Below are 18,022 nucleotides of genomic sequence, written 5' to 3' on the forward strand. Positions count from 1 at the left end.
AATTGAATTGTCCGCTAATCTTTATCACCTTGCACTGAAATGACTTGACTGTGTTTTCTATAGCAGTTTATGTAAATTTATGACCAGTGAAGCAGTCTGGTTTTATAATACAAATTGCAATTGTGTCAGAGTTTGAATGAAGTACAATATGTGGAGAGTCACTTACAGTCAACTCAATGTAGTATAGAATTCAACCCATACGTAACGCAAATAAACAATATAAACATGTTTTACTGACTAAACGTAAAAAAAATCAAATGATTATATTACTATCAATAAAGAAAAATATACGTGATAATATTGGTACAATATATGTATCGGATGTTTCAAGAGGTGTCCACCAATAAAGTAAGTAATAATTATAATCTGTTATCGCACTACATTATATTAACGTGCATATACTTGCATATATTTGCATAGCTCAGTGATATTTTGTTTGATTACTATGTCTGTCAGAGTTTTATTCTTTATATTTCTTTCTTTTGTTTTTGCTTATGCAAGGGATTGTGAAGACACCGAATTAAATAGGCACTACTGTAAAGCATCATGTGATTTAATAAGTAAGTAAATGTTAAAAAAAAGTCAACAATCAATTGTTTTGGATTTGATCCAAAATCTTACATATACTTTGATGAAACTACGAAATGATATTTTTTTTATACTAGAGTATACATACAGAATAGGTATTACAATTTAACATTAAATTGAGCTTTCACGCTTAACGATTGTCTGTAGTATTAAGAGCGACATATTTGCTTAGGTAAAAAAATAAAAATTTCGTTCACTTATGACCGTTGTTTTGCCTGTTAGTCTCGTCCAATCGTTATGCAATAGAGATGCCTATTATTTATATATGATTTATTTAAATAATTTGAGACGACGATTTTTTAAGCAAAATGGAAACAATTTTTCTTGCGTCCGTAGCGTTTTTCTGTTTACCTACATCAGGAACGCCACACAAAGCCAAATAGTTGAAACCCAATGACGTATTGTTATGCGTTTACTTTTCTACATTGGTTAGAGGTATAGGGGGAGGGTTGAGATCTCACAAACATGTTTAACCCCGCCGCATTTTTGCGCCTGTCCCAAGTCAGGAGCCTCTGGCCTTTGTTAGTCTTGTATTATTTTAATTTTAGTTTCTTGTGTACAATTTGGGAATTAGTATGGCGTTCATTATCACTGGACTAGTATATATTTGTTTAGGGGCCAGCTGAAGGACGCCTCCGGGTGCGGGAATTTCTCGCTACATTGAAGACCTGTTGGTGACCTTCTGCTGTTGTTTCTTATTTGGTCGGGTTGTTGTCTCTTTGACACATTCCCCATTTTCATTCTCAATTTTATGAGAACCGATACATTTGAAGAGCTATATGTGAAACTATTTTGGTTTCTGAATATTTTCCAAATTTATAATTGGACAATTTTATAAGGCTTTGATATAAATCGTGCCAGGACCGAAGTACCGACTTCTGAGGTGAATATACCCTTGGGGACTGATAGTACACCAGCAACGGTATTGGCGCACTGTTTTAAAATGAAAACAACTCCTTACAAGTTGCATGCATCCGAAGCGCTTTTTTAGATTTGACTTCACCATAAACACTCAAAGCCGACAGTTTGAAAGCCAATTATGTATGTATTACAAAAAAAGCTAACAAACCATAACGGATAAAGTGATAGTCAAATCCATCTAAGGTCTTTTTTTTCCTGATGGAGTTTAAACCTTAGTCTCTTAAGAGTTAAGAGCTATGAGATCATATATAATAGTACAATTTGTACTGAGATGTTTTTTTAAACCATGTCAGTACCGTGTAATGATCCCTAAACAACTGAATAAAACATTGTCATAGTGTTGACACGTAGTCATATTAAAATCAATGGTGAAACCATTTTTGTGACATTGATATCATTTTCATTTCCTTTCACTTTTTGTATGTATCTGTTAAAAGGTACATAACAGACTTATTGAAATCGGCCAATATCTTTTGTTAATCATTAAAAAGAAGATATTATATTTCATTTAACAGATAAAGTAGAGGAAGAATATGCGGCCTTCACGGCCATAACAACAAATGGAGATGCTTTACCGAATGGTCCGATAATTTACGACAAGGTTGTCACGAATGTCGGAGAAGCATACAGTGCTAGGTCCGGTATTTTCCGTGCTCCAGTTTCGGGTGTGTACAGCTTTACCTTTAGTTGATGGGATTTCATAGTAACACTGTGTATATGTCTCTTTATAAGAATAATGCTGAGATTACCAGGCTGTACACAAACGGAGGAGGCAGACACGAAGTTGCATCGAATACTGTTTACCTTAGTCCCGAGAAAGGAGATGAAGTTTATACAAAAGGAACAGAAGGAAAGAAGTTGATGGCATCTGAACCGTATAATCTGTTTTCAGGTGTTTTGATAAAGATCGGAAACTTTTAATTGAACTAAATACATTAAACTGTTAAACAAATTTCTTTTTTGCAAGTAATATTATTAAATAGAACAAAAGCACCAAGATATAAAGGTTGTACAATGCCCGATGATTTGTTTATTGTGATATTTTTCACATCAAGATATTTCAAGATTTAAAAGAATGCAGTTAAAGGGAATTCAATTGGTCGTATTTATTCTGATTCATGTGAGATTTTTGTCAATTTTAACGACGTTTATCATTAAATTTAAGAAGTTAAGAATATGGATAATTTTTGGAAATATCGTAGAACAAACTGGATTTTTAATCACAAAATGTAATAATATTTTATAAAAATGAGCAACACGACAGGTGTAGCTAGTTGAGTTGTGTGCCAACCGCACTCGAGCTAATCCTTTTTTTTTTAGTTTGTATTTCGCTACTGCTTTCTGTTTTATGTGTATTGATTTGTAAACTGTTGCTTGCCTTTTTTTAATTTTCGATTTGACCATAAAATAGTCTGGCTATTTTTCATACATTTATAACACGGAACTCAGAGCATGCAGTGTTGCCACGATGTTTCAGATGTAGGGATTGGAGTCACGCCGAAGGTAGAGCAAAAACTTTCTAACACAAATTTTCTGTTTTAACATGGTTTGGCTAAATTTGAGACGAACTCGAAGTATTTATAAATCTTTGGTGTAAGTCTTTCATTACCAGAGGTTATCTGATGGAGAAAATCTGCAAGATATAATATTAACTTTATAACAACCCAGAAACAGGTAAGCACGTATATACCAATAATATATAGAAAGTTTATACAGATTGCATAGCGAAATTTACGTTTGTTGACTCTCTCTGCGAATTTGAATTCCCCCTTCGCACTTGCGTATTGTGAATTCCCAATTTTTACGAGAATTCATGCTGAGGTAACTGCATACAGAAAACATGTCGGCAAATTATAGACTGGAAGCAAACAAATAAAAAGTAGATTTCTCCTAAATTTGGACAAAACAAAGATTTTTTTTCAGAAAAAAGTTTATGTTTATAAGTTTTATAATAAAAACTAAACATTAAGTAATAAAAACAGATGCAACAACTTGAAGTTCCATATGAATTTAAAACCAATTACAGTTATCTCCATTATAATGACACATACTGTGGATTCATTATTATTCGTTTTTATTTTAAATACGTGATAATTACACAATAAACCTCCCTTTAATATGAGGAATAATGGCAGCTTTTTAACACTTACATTCAGACACTAATATGAAATATTCATATCGTTGAGATTTGCAGGATAGGTCTTTTAAAAATGTTAATTAATCTAGTTAAGTCATCATGGTCAATTCATGGTGTTATGCTAAAGAATGAAATAACACTAAATAAATTGCGTTAGTCCGGAGCATTCACATTCGTTTGTTAATATTTTTGTATGTATACACTACAATGATAAGTTAACAATGAATAAGTCTCATGTGATTTGCATATTAGGGAATACGTTGATATAATTGGTTGAGATGACTTCCGGTAGTTGTTCTTGATTTTATTTATTTTTCGATAGAAGACGTTGACTGAACTTCTTTTCGTAACTAATGCAAACAAAATGGCGGGGATAATGACAATCCGGATCGACGTCTAAAACAAAAATTATTTTCATTTCGCGTTAATCTTTGAATTAATTAATAAACAAAAAACAATCAGGATGTAGGACGGCAAACGGAAATTTAGACTGCGATTTGGAAATGACTGGACGTGAATACGTTCTAGTCATCCAAAACGACTATAAAGATGTTTTGGTTCAGCTTTTATTTTATTACCATTTGGAAGAAACATAATAATAAGACTTTAGGGAAAATGGAAACACTAGACTTTTACACATTCAATAAATACCAGTAAGTCGTTCGTTGACCCGATACAGATTTGAAAGAACAATGTTGTACATATTGTATAAGCTCAACATATTAATAAGAAGACCTGATAGGTTCAGATAAGGTTCTGTTTCAAATCAATATTTTTAGATATCATAATAAATAAGTTATATCTATTTTAGATTCATGTTTGGTATATAGGAACAGTATCAAACTGGATTCAAAGAGAGACAACTGAAATCGAGCTTCACGGTGTTCAGTTTAAATAGTAAATATAATTCACTGAACAACGTAAAATATTGTAATTTATCCGAATATGTCTCAAAATATGCCTTTAGCAGACCGAACGTTGATTTGTATGTCGTTTTGTCAAATTTCAGACATTTGCATGAAAAGGTAGTTCTCCACTTTGGTCGTCTGGATACCTGACTTGGTAAAGGTTATTCAACAATGAGCTCTATTACTCGTAATATATTATGACACAATTTCAGTGAACATTATTTTTTTTCTCAAACCGTTTTAAAAGAGCATTAAACGTGATTCAGAATGCGGATTATTAAATGGACGAAAAACAAAAGTTTCATGATTGAAAACAACGTACCTATCGAAAAACTGATGTAAATAAGGCGACATAAATTTACTGATATTTAAATATCATAAATCGATTCAAAAAGACAAATCAAAAGAAGAAACATAAACCCCGGAAATCACATGAACTTGAGCCAAACCGGGTTTGGTTGACAGTTTTAAAAGCGTATCCTGCTATACATGCATCTCCCGCCATGCGAATTTAAACTTAATCAAATGACACAATCGGTTATAGGGCACAATCGGTTAAATTGTAGATCACAACTACACTGATATCTATAGATCTTAGACCGAGAAAACAAGTTGCAAATGAGTTAAGACACCAAAACATCGTACCTATCGACCAATTGGTGTCGGTGACATCTTGTGTTGTGTTGATTTTGGTCGGTCTTCCTCATACTCTGAGTACAAGGAGTGTATGTAAAGAACACAGTCCCGTTAGAGTGTGAATCTACGAGAGCGTATCGTGAATTATAAAACTGCATACGATAGAGTAAATGGTATGGGACTTCTGAGACACTGGAAGATGCAAATTGTTAAGTTGAAATGAAAATGTTTTTTTATAGATTTAATAGAAAATTAATAATTTCCAGTTCTATTTTTACATTTGTTTTAGCAGTTTAAAATACCTACGTTTCAACTTTCGAATGAATCCTTCAAATATGTACGAATATGAATAAAAAATATTTAGCAAACCTTTTATTACATTAATGAAGTGCATTTTAAATCTTATAAGTAAGTATGCTTTTTTTTATCACCATGCACTGGAATGACTTGATTTGTGGTTTTCTTTAGCCGTTGGTGTAAATTTGTGACCTGTGAAGCAGTCTGATTTAATGAAACAAATTGTAATTGGGTCAGAACTGTATGAGTTGGAGAGCAAGTGACAGTAGTAACGAATCAAATCAGCTGAACTGTTACGACACATTGTAAATAAACAATATAAAAAAATCATTAAAAAACATCTTTCTTTTAATGCGTGTCAGACGACATGCCTCTCATCAAACTAACATTTAAATCATTAATATATATTACTTTCCATGAAAACAAATACATGTGATGACACATTTACGGAATGTCCAAAGAAGTTTGCACCAATCAAATCATTCAGAGTGACAATCTGTTACCACATATGCATAATATAAACGTGCATTAACTTGGGTATATTTTCATAGCTCAGTGAAATTTGTTTGAACACAATGTATGTCAAATTTCTATTTTCGATCTTGATTTCCTTTAGTTTTTTTCAAGCTAGGGTTTGTGAAGTCACCAAGTTAAATGGCTGCTGCTGTGAAGTATCAAGAAATTTAAACGGTAAGTAAATAGTTCTAGTATGGCAAAACATTATTGTTTTATAGTAATTCGTACATATATTCACGTTTCAAAAAGCAGAATGATAGTTTCGCTATCAACGTTTTAGATGGATTTTTTTTATAGTGACAACCGTCTTGGAAAACTTTAATAAAAACGTGGACTTTGATGAAATAGAATTTCATAATATTTCTTCTGAAACTATTAAAGATGGACTTTAACTATAATAAGCCTATCATAATGAATATAGCGAAGTTTAAGAATGATACAATGTTCGTCTATTGAACAAAACCAAAAGGGAAAATTGGCCGGAAACATGGTATGAGTTCCAGGGAGATATTTTTTTTATTGCAAAGCAATACAAATGTCGCATTTATCTCGATCAGCAAACATATTCAACCTCTTTTTGTCTTTTCCAAAATCCTACCCTGTCCTCACTGAGAAGTGTTTTTTCTTTAAGTAATGAATGTATTACTGTTGTCTTCTTCGTAGCAACCAGTATCCCCTATCTCTTCATCTTTGAAAAAACGTTAAAATGAAATGCAGTCATTATGTTGAAATAAGGGTTTTCATGAACCTATAATTTAACAATTTAGTGACAACAGATAATTTGACCAAGTTTTCTAATTCATGGTTTTTTCCGACCAAACTTTTCATGAAAACGTTTGATTTTGATCAACTTCATGGCTTGAGTAGTGGCAAATATAGATGAAAATAAGTTGAACTTGAGTTATGTCATATACAGAGGGCAGGGATGGGGTAATTGAAAATGTAATAGTAATTTAAGTGTAATGCATTACAATTTTTCATGTAATTGAATGTAAAGTGTAATTGAGCATTTTTTTAATTACATGTAATGGTAATTTAATTAATAACATTGAAAAAAGCATGTAACGCTCATTACTTTTGAATTACATTTCAATTACATATACTTTTATGGTGTTAAAGATAAGGATTTGTGTTTAATAATATAAATTGTAAAATAATACTTGTTTTTCAAATATTGATATCACATACTTTTTAATATATGAAGTCTATAATTTATACTAAAGTTACAATGTTTATTAATATTCATTTGAGCTACAGATGTTTTTTTTTTAATAATTATCATTTAATTATAAGTTTAAAAAAATGTGAGAACCATATGCTAGTGTTCAGTTTTTAAGAAAAATCTTTTAACTAAATAGATTGATAAGTTAATCACCTTGTTAAACAAAAAAAAGTGTCAGTGTGAAAAATCTTTCTTAGACAGTTCATTTAGAATTTAAAATCACTGCACACAATCATTTTGTCAAACTAGTATACACAAAAGGATCATAGAAATAAAAATTAACAGCTGTAAAAACAAACAGCAATTAATCAGATTAAAATGTTCAGGGGCAATGCCACTGTTACATGTATTTTTATCTAATTAGCAATAGTTAAACATTAAACATACATTATTTGTACTAAAACTTATTTTCAATATTGTCACTTCACACTTTTTGATATGTTTAATGTAAAAAAAATATTTATGATTTATGTATAATATGTTTATCTATATTATGTTTATGTTTTAAAAATGACTTTATTTCTGAGATGTCAAAATACCCCTTGATGTATTGGCAAGTTAATAGGAACCAATTCCCCCGCCTTTCAATATGATGATCTTCTGATCGTAGAATTTCCATGTTCTGATAAAGCAATATCTGCCACATTAGCTCCTGTCGAAAAGCTATTTATAATATATGTCAAAGTGTTCAGACCTGAGAGATTCTGACTAAATGACAAAACATTAACATAGTTAATGATTATCAAATGCAACTCTTAAACTATGCTTACATGAATATTTTACACATACATTATTTATACATGTATAACATTGTTAAAAAATACCATGACGAAATGTAATGTGTAATTTAATTAATTACTTTAGTAAAGTAATTGTAATTTAATTAATTACATTTCAAAAAAACTGTAATGTGTAATTGATGTAATTGATAATTTTTGCAATGTAATGTGTAATTTAACTAATTACATTCCAATGTAATTGACCCAAAGTCTGACATTGTTAAAAAATACCATGACGAAATGTAATGTGTAATTTAATTAATTACTTTAGTAAAGTAATTGTAATTTAATTAATTACATTTCAAAAACACTGTAATGTGTAATTGATGTAATTGAAAATTTTTGCAATGTAATGTAATTTAACTAATTACATTCCAATGTAATTGACCCAAAGTGTCCAATACGAATACAAAACATTGAATTAAGTTCATTTGTGTTTATAATAACTGATCGGTGATAATTTTTATTAAGTCTACTGGTATGCTTACCTGTTGATTAAAAAAAATGTTATACATATTTATTTAATTCATGAAAAAAAAAGCGTACACACAAAAGATCTACCTCTTTTCAACTCCTATAAAAAGAAATCAAAAATCGAAGTGGTAACTTAACATAAAACTTTGAGTGTTTTTTACCAACAGTAACCAGAACTAATGTGGTGTGTGTCATGTGCTGACATGAACTATGACTGATATGGTCAATATCTGTAAATTTACAGTTTATAAATATCTTTCGAATCCCTAATGTTATGCCATCTAACAAAGAAGACAGCTTTAACCGAGATTTTTTAAACATTTGCAATACAATATTCGTTAATTTCGTACATGAATTGTCCTCACAGCTGAGTTTAGATTTCAGCTCTTTCGATGAACCTTGTATATTTGAAACACGCTTGTGTTATTAAAAATGCCTAAACGATTTTTCAAATCTTAACCGGAATTTCTCATTTTCAGATAAACCTCAGGACGAATTTGTGGCTTTCACGGCACTAACAACTAATAAAAATGCATTGACAAATGACCCAATAAAATATGATAATATTGTTACGAATATTGGGAAAGCGTACAGTTCTACTTCTGGTATATTCCGTGCACCAATCACCGGAATCTACAGCATTTCGTTTAGCTTAATGGGATACCATACTGACGCAATTTATGCAAACCTTTATCATAATGGCAAGGAGATAATCAGGCTATACACAAGAGGTGGTAACAGACACGAAGTCACATCACACACAGTTTTCCTCAAACTAGTTAAAGGTGATGAGGTCTGGGTACAGGGAACTGCTGGAAAGAAGTTATGGGCTTCTGAGCCGTACAACCAGTTTTCAGGGGCATTGATAAGGAGTGGAGACTTCGCGAGCTAAGATGCATGTATATTTGAAATGACTGACATTGCTCTTTGATTTTAATAAATATTTTTTTTGTTCGTATTTATGTGTTCTTGCTTATTTACATTTGCTAGTAGATGTAATGAAAAGATTGATATATCACAGTTCATGTTTAATCCCGATAACAATTCCTAGCCAGGAGCCTAATGCCTTATTCATATATAAAAAAGGAGATGTGGTATGATTGCCAATGAGACAACTCTCCACAATAGACTATGACACAGAAACTAACAACTTTATGTCACCGTACGGCCTTCATCAATGAACAAAGCCAATAACGCATAGTCAGCTATAAAAGGCCCGGAAATGACAATGTAAAACAATTTTAAGGAGAAAACTAACGGCCTTATTTATTTTCAAAAATGAACGAAAAACAAATATGTAACTCATAAACAAACGACAACTACTGAATTACAGGCTCATGACTTAGGACAGGCACAAACATACATAATGTGGCGGGGTTGAACATGTTACCGATCCTCCACCTAACCTGGGACAGTGGTATAACAGTACAACATAAGACTATAAAAATCAGTTGAAAAAGGCTTAGCTCATCAGATGGACAAAAATACGACGTGGTCGGATATTTATACATCCCAACAACAAAAATACACTAGGAACAGATCTGAGATTTATTTTCATCAAGTGTGAAAATTATTTTGTAAATAAACTTTCTTTACATTAAAATTAATCCTACATGTTAGCCCTTTTTAACAATATCTCAACTTAAACAATAGACAAAAAAGAAAGTACAACTGAAGGCTAACAACATGCATTGTTACCTGAAGAATAAGACATAGCGAATGCGTATCATGATTTTTGCGTGCTTAAAGACTCAATGAATACCTTTGTTTTGTGTTTCAAAATGGATTAAAACGGTGAAAGTGTATTCTTAATGCAAAAAACGAAGAATGTGAAGTTGTTTTTGTGATAGTGTTGTTTCAAACTGGCAGATTTTATACATATTATATTTCAAAATCAAGTTCCCCCCTTCTAGTTTGTAGTTTCTTCTTGGGTTTTATTTCTCACCAGATGAAAGAACATCTGAAGACAGGTTCACGTTGAACCATTTCGAGTGCACGAAGTCGATCTTATTTCAAATATACAATTAATATGAACAACTTAAGAGATTACAACGTGCAATCATTCTTAAAAAAATGTTGTTCATCGGAGACTGTTATTGTTTACCAAAACGGTTCCGCCTGAATATCCCTCCCCTTTCTGTTTATTTTATTTTTATGCAAGGTCGTTGTTTCGCTGTTTTTTTCGTATATTTATGTATTGGTGTCCATGGTTTATTTTTAATGTTACCGAAATATAATTTTATCTCTCAATTCTTTTTGCAAAAAAAATCTCTTTCTTGTTTTCTTTTATAACATTAAACGATCAAAACAAACAAAGTGCTAATCAGACACACGATTGATTTTTTTTTAAAATGATAACATTTGGTAACGTCTGCCTTTATTCTGCTTCCCATATTCATCGTCGTTCATAAGCTAAGTGTTGCATTGTATTTCTATTCAAGCGATAATATCACACTTGAAAAAAACAACAATTAGTAATTCAACACCGAACCCTAAAAAATATCAAAACTATTGTACTCCCCTAGTTCATGAAGCAAGTTCTAGTTTTGCACTTTGGAAAAAGGGGGGATTTAGGTTGTTAATGGTCCCTGTATTGCGGCATGATCTATCAAACGTTAAAAGCATCACTTTATTTAGGTTTTTAGTATTTTACTTGTAGCTGAAATTGATGTTAGAAAGACTAAGAGCAACACCAAAGGTCAGTTGTGGTAACCAAAGACGGACGAGGATAAATCTTTTGAAAAAAAATACACAAACGCAACAAAAACAAGACTTGCAACGACCAGTATCAAACAATTGAATTCGTGTTAAAGGACGCAACCCAAAACAAGTGAAAAATACCTGTGATATAAGTATTGGTAATGTTAGAATCAATTTGAAGAGATTTTTCTCTCAATAAACCGTTTTAATGAGTGACAAAATTATTGCATTGAAAGGTGACTTTTATAAAATGTTTTTTGGCTTATTGTCTTTTGTCCTTTTTGTATTTTTTTCCATGATGAAAACAACTGGCGAAATTGAGTTTTTTCAGTGATTGGACTGTTAGAATCAGTTAATGTTAGAATCAGTTACAATATCTTTAAGAAAGAGAAGGGCTATTATTAAGGAAATTTTGGACAATTAAAGGTAGCATAATGGTTTTTTAAATGATAGTCCAATCACTGAAAAAGAAAGGGTACAACAATAGAATGACGTCACAACAAGATTTTTAACTCTGAACGATGAGAACTAATCTTTTGTATGCACAATAAAGCTAGACTTGTACTACATTTTTTTTTATTTTGAAAGTGTATTGCCGTTCCTTCATTATACATTTTCAATATAAAAACTAATGAACTGACTGGCTTAAAGAGATATGGTCAACTCTGACTTCTCCTTTCATGTAATTTAACCAATGCTAAAGAGGTGCGTTTGAAAATAGTTTCTTTAAAGAAGGATGTTTCGGAGGTAAGTGTGACGTCAATTTCACTTTATTAGTAACAACTTTTATATTATTTATGTGTGTGTTTCTTTGTGAAAAGTCAAATCACAAAAATACTGAACTCAGAGAAAAATCTAATCAGAAAGTCCATAATCACATGGCAAAATTAAATGACAAAACCCATCAAAAGCGAATGGACAAAAACTGTCATATTCCTGACTTGGTACAGGCATTTTCAAATGTAGAAAATGGTGGATTAAACCTGGTTTTATAGCGCTAAACCTGGTAACATTGTAATAAGTGTTTGCGTTGTATTTCTGTCACGCAGTGTTGTCATTTTAACGCTATTTTTTTTTATATTGCCATATAGAATTAAAAACAAAAAAAATACAAACAACAGTACACAAACTTAATATAGAAAACTCAAATCTGAATAAAACGAACACCACCACAATCTAGAGTTGTCTCAGGTACTCGGTGATCAGTCTAATACGATAGGTATAATTTTGAGAAAAAAGGGGACGTAATGTTGTTATGAAACAGATACCGGTATTCCATAACAACCTACCATCTCGTGGTGGTGTCTGTAAATAAAGGCAACAGTAGTAAACCGCTGTTCAAATCTCGTAAATCTATGGACAAAAAACAAAATTTGGGTAACAAACTAAAACTGAGGGAAACGCATTAAATATAATAGGAGAACAACGACACAACATTAAAATGTAACACACACAGAAACGGACTAAGCATAAGACAAAATCCGATGAGAATAACAAATATTTTCGCGGGTGTAAAATTTCGCGATTTTCATTAAACAAGGTATACGAAATATTTTAGCGGTTATTATTTTGGCGGATGAAAACTTTTATTAATACCTTTGCATGTACACCTTTAATTTGGCGGAAATTATTTTGGCGATTTTCTTTTATCCGCGAAAATAAGCGAAAATGTACACCCCGCGAAAATAACCCGCTATACGGTATAACATCAAAACCAAATACATGAATTTGAGATAGAAACGTACCGTGACACGTCTTATAGTAATGTGAATTCACACTCAAATATAAGAGAAAACAAACGACACAACGGAAACATAACGTTAAAATGTCACACACACAGATACGAACTATGGTATAACAATGGCCATTTTCCTGGCTTGGTACAGGACATTTTTAAAGATAAAAATCGTGGGTTGAACCTGGTTTTATGGCATGCCAAACCTCGTACTTTAATGACAATGTTAAATATAACATTGAAATGACAATACAATATTACAGGACTACAATACAAAAATAGGAGAACGTATTGGACAAAGAAACACATGATTAGTAGATAACAAAAGGCATCAGGTTTAAAATTCAATACGCCAAAAACTCGCCTCGTCCACACAAGACTCACCAGTGACACCCAGATATAAAAGATCGAAAGTGAAAAAAAGCACTGAAGATCAAAAGTTGAAAAAGGTTGTGTCAAATACGGCTATGTGTTTATGCTTGGGATAAGAACATCCTTATTATAATATTTGTAATTGTAATATTTACGAAGGGATGCCTTCATCTTAAACACGTTTAACCCTTGGTTCATTGTGAACAGCATCCATCTATAAAGAAAATCATAATAGGAAAAACAAGCCCAAAAATATCAATGGGAGATATATGCTCCATTTCCAGACACTGCTATACTTCGTAATATGAAAAATAAGACGGCAAAGTAAAAATATTCCAAAATAAACATGTCTAAATAAGCAAGCACATTGATCACATATACAAAGTTTATGTTTAGTTGACCCTTTGATATAACAATAATAAATCTTCAAAAATAAGCATCCTTTAAATGTGCATATCGGGGCCTTTTATAGCTGACTGTGCGGTATGGGCTTTGCTCATTGTTGAAGGCCGTACGGTAACCTATAGTTGTTAATGTTTGTGTCATTTTGGTCTTTTGTGGATCGTTGCCTCATTGGCAATCATACCACATCTTCTTTTTTATATACAACATTAGTCTGACACATATCACAGTTTTTAATTTTGTCCAACTTGGTTTCACTAAGGCTTAATTTTTTTTAGAATTAATTCAAAACTGCAAAATCAAAGTCTTATAGCCTCATTTTAGGATCTTGTTACTAATTTTCAAATATGTACACAACAATTTCTGCAACAAATGTTTCTTTGAACATTAAACATTTGTTGGAAATGTCCTCCCTCAAATCTATTGTCTCTGAAACCAATGTGTAAATAAACTCATCATAGATACCAGGACTAAAATTTGTATATACGCCAGACGCGCGTTTCGTCTACAAAAGACTCATCAGTGACGCTCGAATCCCAAAAAGTTAAAAAGGCCAAAAAAAGTACGGAGTTGAAGAGCTTTGAGGACCAAAATTCCTAAAAGTGTTGCCAAATACAGCTAAGGTAATCTATGCCTGAGGTAGAAAAGCCTTAGTATTTCAAAAAATTTTAAATTTTGAAACAGTAAATTTATAGCTATAACCATATCAATGACAATTCATGTCAGCACAAAAGGTGCTGACTACTGGGCTTGTTAAATAGAAATTTTGAATAAATATTTCAACTCGTTTTTAACGTTAAATTGCCATCACATTTAACAATTCTGCATGAGTCCAGATTGTATTAACTTGTACCTTTATCAAGGAAGTTCGGACGCAAGAAATTCATTACGTGCTATTTACATCTCTAAAGGTTTATATGAACTACATATGTACAAGTAAATATTACAACAACAAAAAATTGAAGCGTAGTTAACAATTGCGTTGGAAAATACACTGGATGTTGTGGGAAACCATATACGTATTAACTAAGCTCGTTTTTCCTGCATAGTTCGATGATCAAGGACTTTACGAGTCATACTTCATATATATATATGTATACTTTATTGTTTCTGTCAAAGTTGTTGTGTGTCAATGGATATTAAATGTTCTGTATATTGAACAACATGATATCTGTGCAAGTCTGTTTGTTGGTCGTCGTAGCTTTGGTAAATGCAGATGTGTGTGAAGTGTCTAAAACAACTAGTTGTCGTTGTGAAACACAAGGTATAGTATATTTTTAATATTAAATAGACTAGAAGATAACTTTGCTCTTTCAAATTATTACCATGATAATGTCAAAGGCTGCAAAAGAATATGACAATAAAACAAATTGAATAGAATGGTATCAATTAGCAATTTTACCTGACCATATCGGGAAATAGGTATTTAGTCGGATCTTAATACGTACTTGTGATTTGTTTAAAACCGGTTTTCGATAAAAAAAAAAAATATACGAAGAAATGTCAAAATGTTCAGGACTTAATTAAATCCGTATTTCGGTAAGATTGTGCAAGCATACGATTTTTATTGCGTCTTACACTTTGAGAAGCGAATAATCTGTAACTACTTTATTCAAATATTCTGTAAAAACGTTTATTTTGAGCTATGAAAGTCAAGTGGCTCGAGAATTTTTCTGAGGAAGTTTTAAAAAGTGCAAAGAAATATGTTTACAGTGGGTTAGCTTTCATTAGTCTTCACTATCTATAGATTAACAACTTTTGGTTATATTTATAATTCAGAATCATCATTGAAGGTAGAGCACGATTGCACAGTTAATTAATTATATGGATGTGCCATTTGTATGAAAGAGTGACATTCCGTGGTATTATGTGCCAATTCGAAAAAGTTATACGAGTATTGTCTCCCCTTAACAGGTTATTTTTTTTTATTATTATGTTAAGGTTTCTGATATAATTTGGAATAATAACAAAATTAATCAATGCAATATATTTTAGTTCTTGTTATTGATGTATCAAAACAATTTATATACGAATATAATTTCATAAATTTGAAACGTTTAAAATTTTTACATACCAATATAAAGAACTGTTTATAATTTTTGAAATAGACTATGAATGAAAATCGCATTAATTATCTTCCTTTCATGATAGATTGATTGGGAAATGAGCCAGAGTTATCTCTTTGTGATCACAGAAAGGGACTGGAAAGCAAATTTTAATTGTAGCTGATTCATTGTTTAAACAATTTCCCACTATAAATGAATGTTACTATATACAAATATAAGGACTTTGTTAGCTAAATCTACGAATCTTATTAGATATTATGATTTTTTATTGCAATAGATTAATATGCTATATCATAACATGACAATAAAATAAAAAATACACACACGCAAGACCAATAAAATCAATTGCTCCCCTGTTCTCAGTTTTGAAGACTGTTAATGAATGGAGACTACATGCCTTCACTCGCTGATAAGACGTCGAATATAGAATTATAGGTGTTATGGTAATGTATCGATACCAGACAACACATAAGGACCACGCAATATATACTTGTATAGATTAGCAAGGAGTCTCTAAGCATTGACGATAGCATTAAACAAATGTGACGATATCAATCACTTAGCATGTAGTTAATGGTAAAGAAACAACCATAAATAATAAAAAAATATTTTAATGCTCTTACACTTCGTACTTTATTTGGCTAATCAAATTTTCGGGATTCGGGCGATGAATATTTTGTAGACGAAACGCGCGTCTGGTGTAAATACAAAAATTCCACCTTGGTATGGATGATGAATTCGTTTCCAACCATTCCTTTTTTTTTATATTTTTCATTTTTCTATCCGCGTTTCGTCGACAAAAGAGTAATCAATGCCAAATACACTAAGCTAATAATACTACATTGTTTGATAACAGAATATTAAGTTGATTTTATTTGTATTTACCATAACTTATCGGTGATAAAAACTATTATTAACGTATGTTTTGATTTAAAAGCTTGATTGATTGTTATGAATACCTGTTGGAATTAAAAAAAGAATATTATAAAATTATTAAAAAAAATACTCACTGACAAGCCCAAATTTTCTTCCATTTATTGATACAGTAACAGTTCAGAACTAAAAATAAATGTCCGACACTCTTTCTCAATAAGTGTCGATTTAACTAACTGTAGTCAGCACTTATGATAATTTGAACTATTCATAAAACGATAGTTATCTGTATGTTAACAGTTCATAAAATATTAATATCATTCAAATCACTTAATATAAAAAAAAGAAGATGTAGTATGATTGCCAACTAAGGTTTGTTTCCTCAATTTTTGAACTTTTGCTTTTTAATGTCCTTCATATTCTTTTACTTGATTTGACCTCTCAACTGTTGTGGTTTTTTTTATTCGAGCTCCACTGACAAGTTGTGTGTAGACGAATTACGTGTGTGTTCGTACTAAATTATTAGACTAATATCATAATGGATTTTTTGTTAGATCCTAGTAACTGAAACTGTGTTTTGATTTTCTTTTGCAGACACAATTAGAGATGAATTTGTGGCTTTTACGGCAATAGCAACGAATGGAAATGCACTGACAAATGATCCAATTAAGTATGACAATATTGTGACGAATGTTGGGAAGGGATACAGTTCTACTTCTGGTATATTCCGTGCACCAACTAACGGTATCTACAGCCTCTCATTTAGCTTAATGGGTCACAACACTAACACTATTTGGGCCCGCCTTTATCATAATGGCAAGGAGATAGTCAGACTTTACACAAAAGGTGAAACTAGACACGAAGTCACATCACAAACAGTTTACCTCAAACTCGTAAAAGGTGATGAGGTCTGGGTACAGGGAACTGCAGGAAAAATGTTATGGGCAGTCGAGCCGTACAATCAATTTTCAGGGTCATTGATAAGGAGTGGAGATTTCACGAGCTAATATTCATTTATATTCAAATTTCTGACATTGTTCTTTGATTTTAACAAAATATCATACAAATAAGAAATTCCTCTGCATTGTGGCGTTATACGTACATTTATTGATCTGCATACGACTGATTGCTTGATCGTTCATTTTATCAAGAAATGTTACATATAAACTTTAATTTCAGTTTTCGCGTTAATATGACCTAGATAGCACCATGGAGCCAAACTCTGCAACTTCCTCATTATGAGCTGACGTTAGAAAAGTGCTGGCATTCTCCTTTTCATTTTGATCTTGCCTCAATGAAAGTAATAGATTTGTACCATAATCAGTTAATCACGAGGATAGAGAGTTATTTGAAGAATCAAGCCAAAACAGACGTTACTTTCAAAAATATATTTCCA

General features: G+C 31.6%; 2 protein-coding genes and 1 pseudogene across 2 annotated transcripts; all 3 read left to right on the plus strand.

Annotated features, from left to right (window-relative positions):
- Positions 1-430: 430 nt before the first annotated feature.
- On the plus strand, positions 431-2,499 carry LOC134723410 (complement C1q tumor necrosis factor-related protein 3-like; annotated as a pseudogene).
- A 3,554-nt stretch (positions 2,500-6,053) lies between these two features.
- On the plus strand, positions 6,054-9,423 carry LOC134723411 (complement C1q tumor necrosis factor-related protein 3-like). The gene is made up of 2 exons (XM_063587026.1): positions 6,054-6,177; positions 8,958-9,423. The coding sequence occupies exons 1-2, from the start codon at positions 6,063-6,065 to the stop codon at positions 9,368-9,370; spliced, it is 528 nt and encodes a 175-aa protein (XP_063443096.1). The 5' UTR covers positions 6,054-6,062; the 3' UTR covers positions 9,371-9,423.
- Positions 9,424-14,783: 5,360 nt separating this feature from the next.
- LOC134723412 (complement C1q tumor necrosis factor-related protein 3-like) lies at positions 14,784-17,648 on the plus strand. The gene is made up of 2 exons (XM_063587028.1): positions 14,784-14,951; positions 17,221-17,648. Exons 1-2 carry the CDS (start codon positions 14,831-14,833, stop codon positions 17,631-17,633), a joined length of 534 nt encoding a protein of 177 aa, XP_063443098.1. The 5' UTR covers positions 14,784-14,830; the 3' UTR covers positions 17,634-17,648.
- The last annotated feature ends 374 nt before the right edge of the window (positions 17,649-18,022 follow it).

This window comes from Mytilus trossulus, chromosome 6 (genome assembly GCF_036588685.1).
Source record: "Mytilus trossulus isolate FHL-02 chromosome 6, PNRI_Mtr1.1.1.hap1, whole genome shotgun sequence".
NCBI classification, from domain to species: domain Eukaryota; kingdom Metazoa; phylum Mollusca; class Bivalvia; order Mytilida; family Mytilidae; genus Mytilus; species Mytilus trossulus.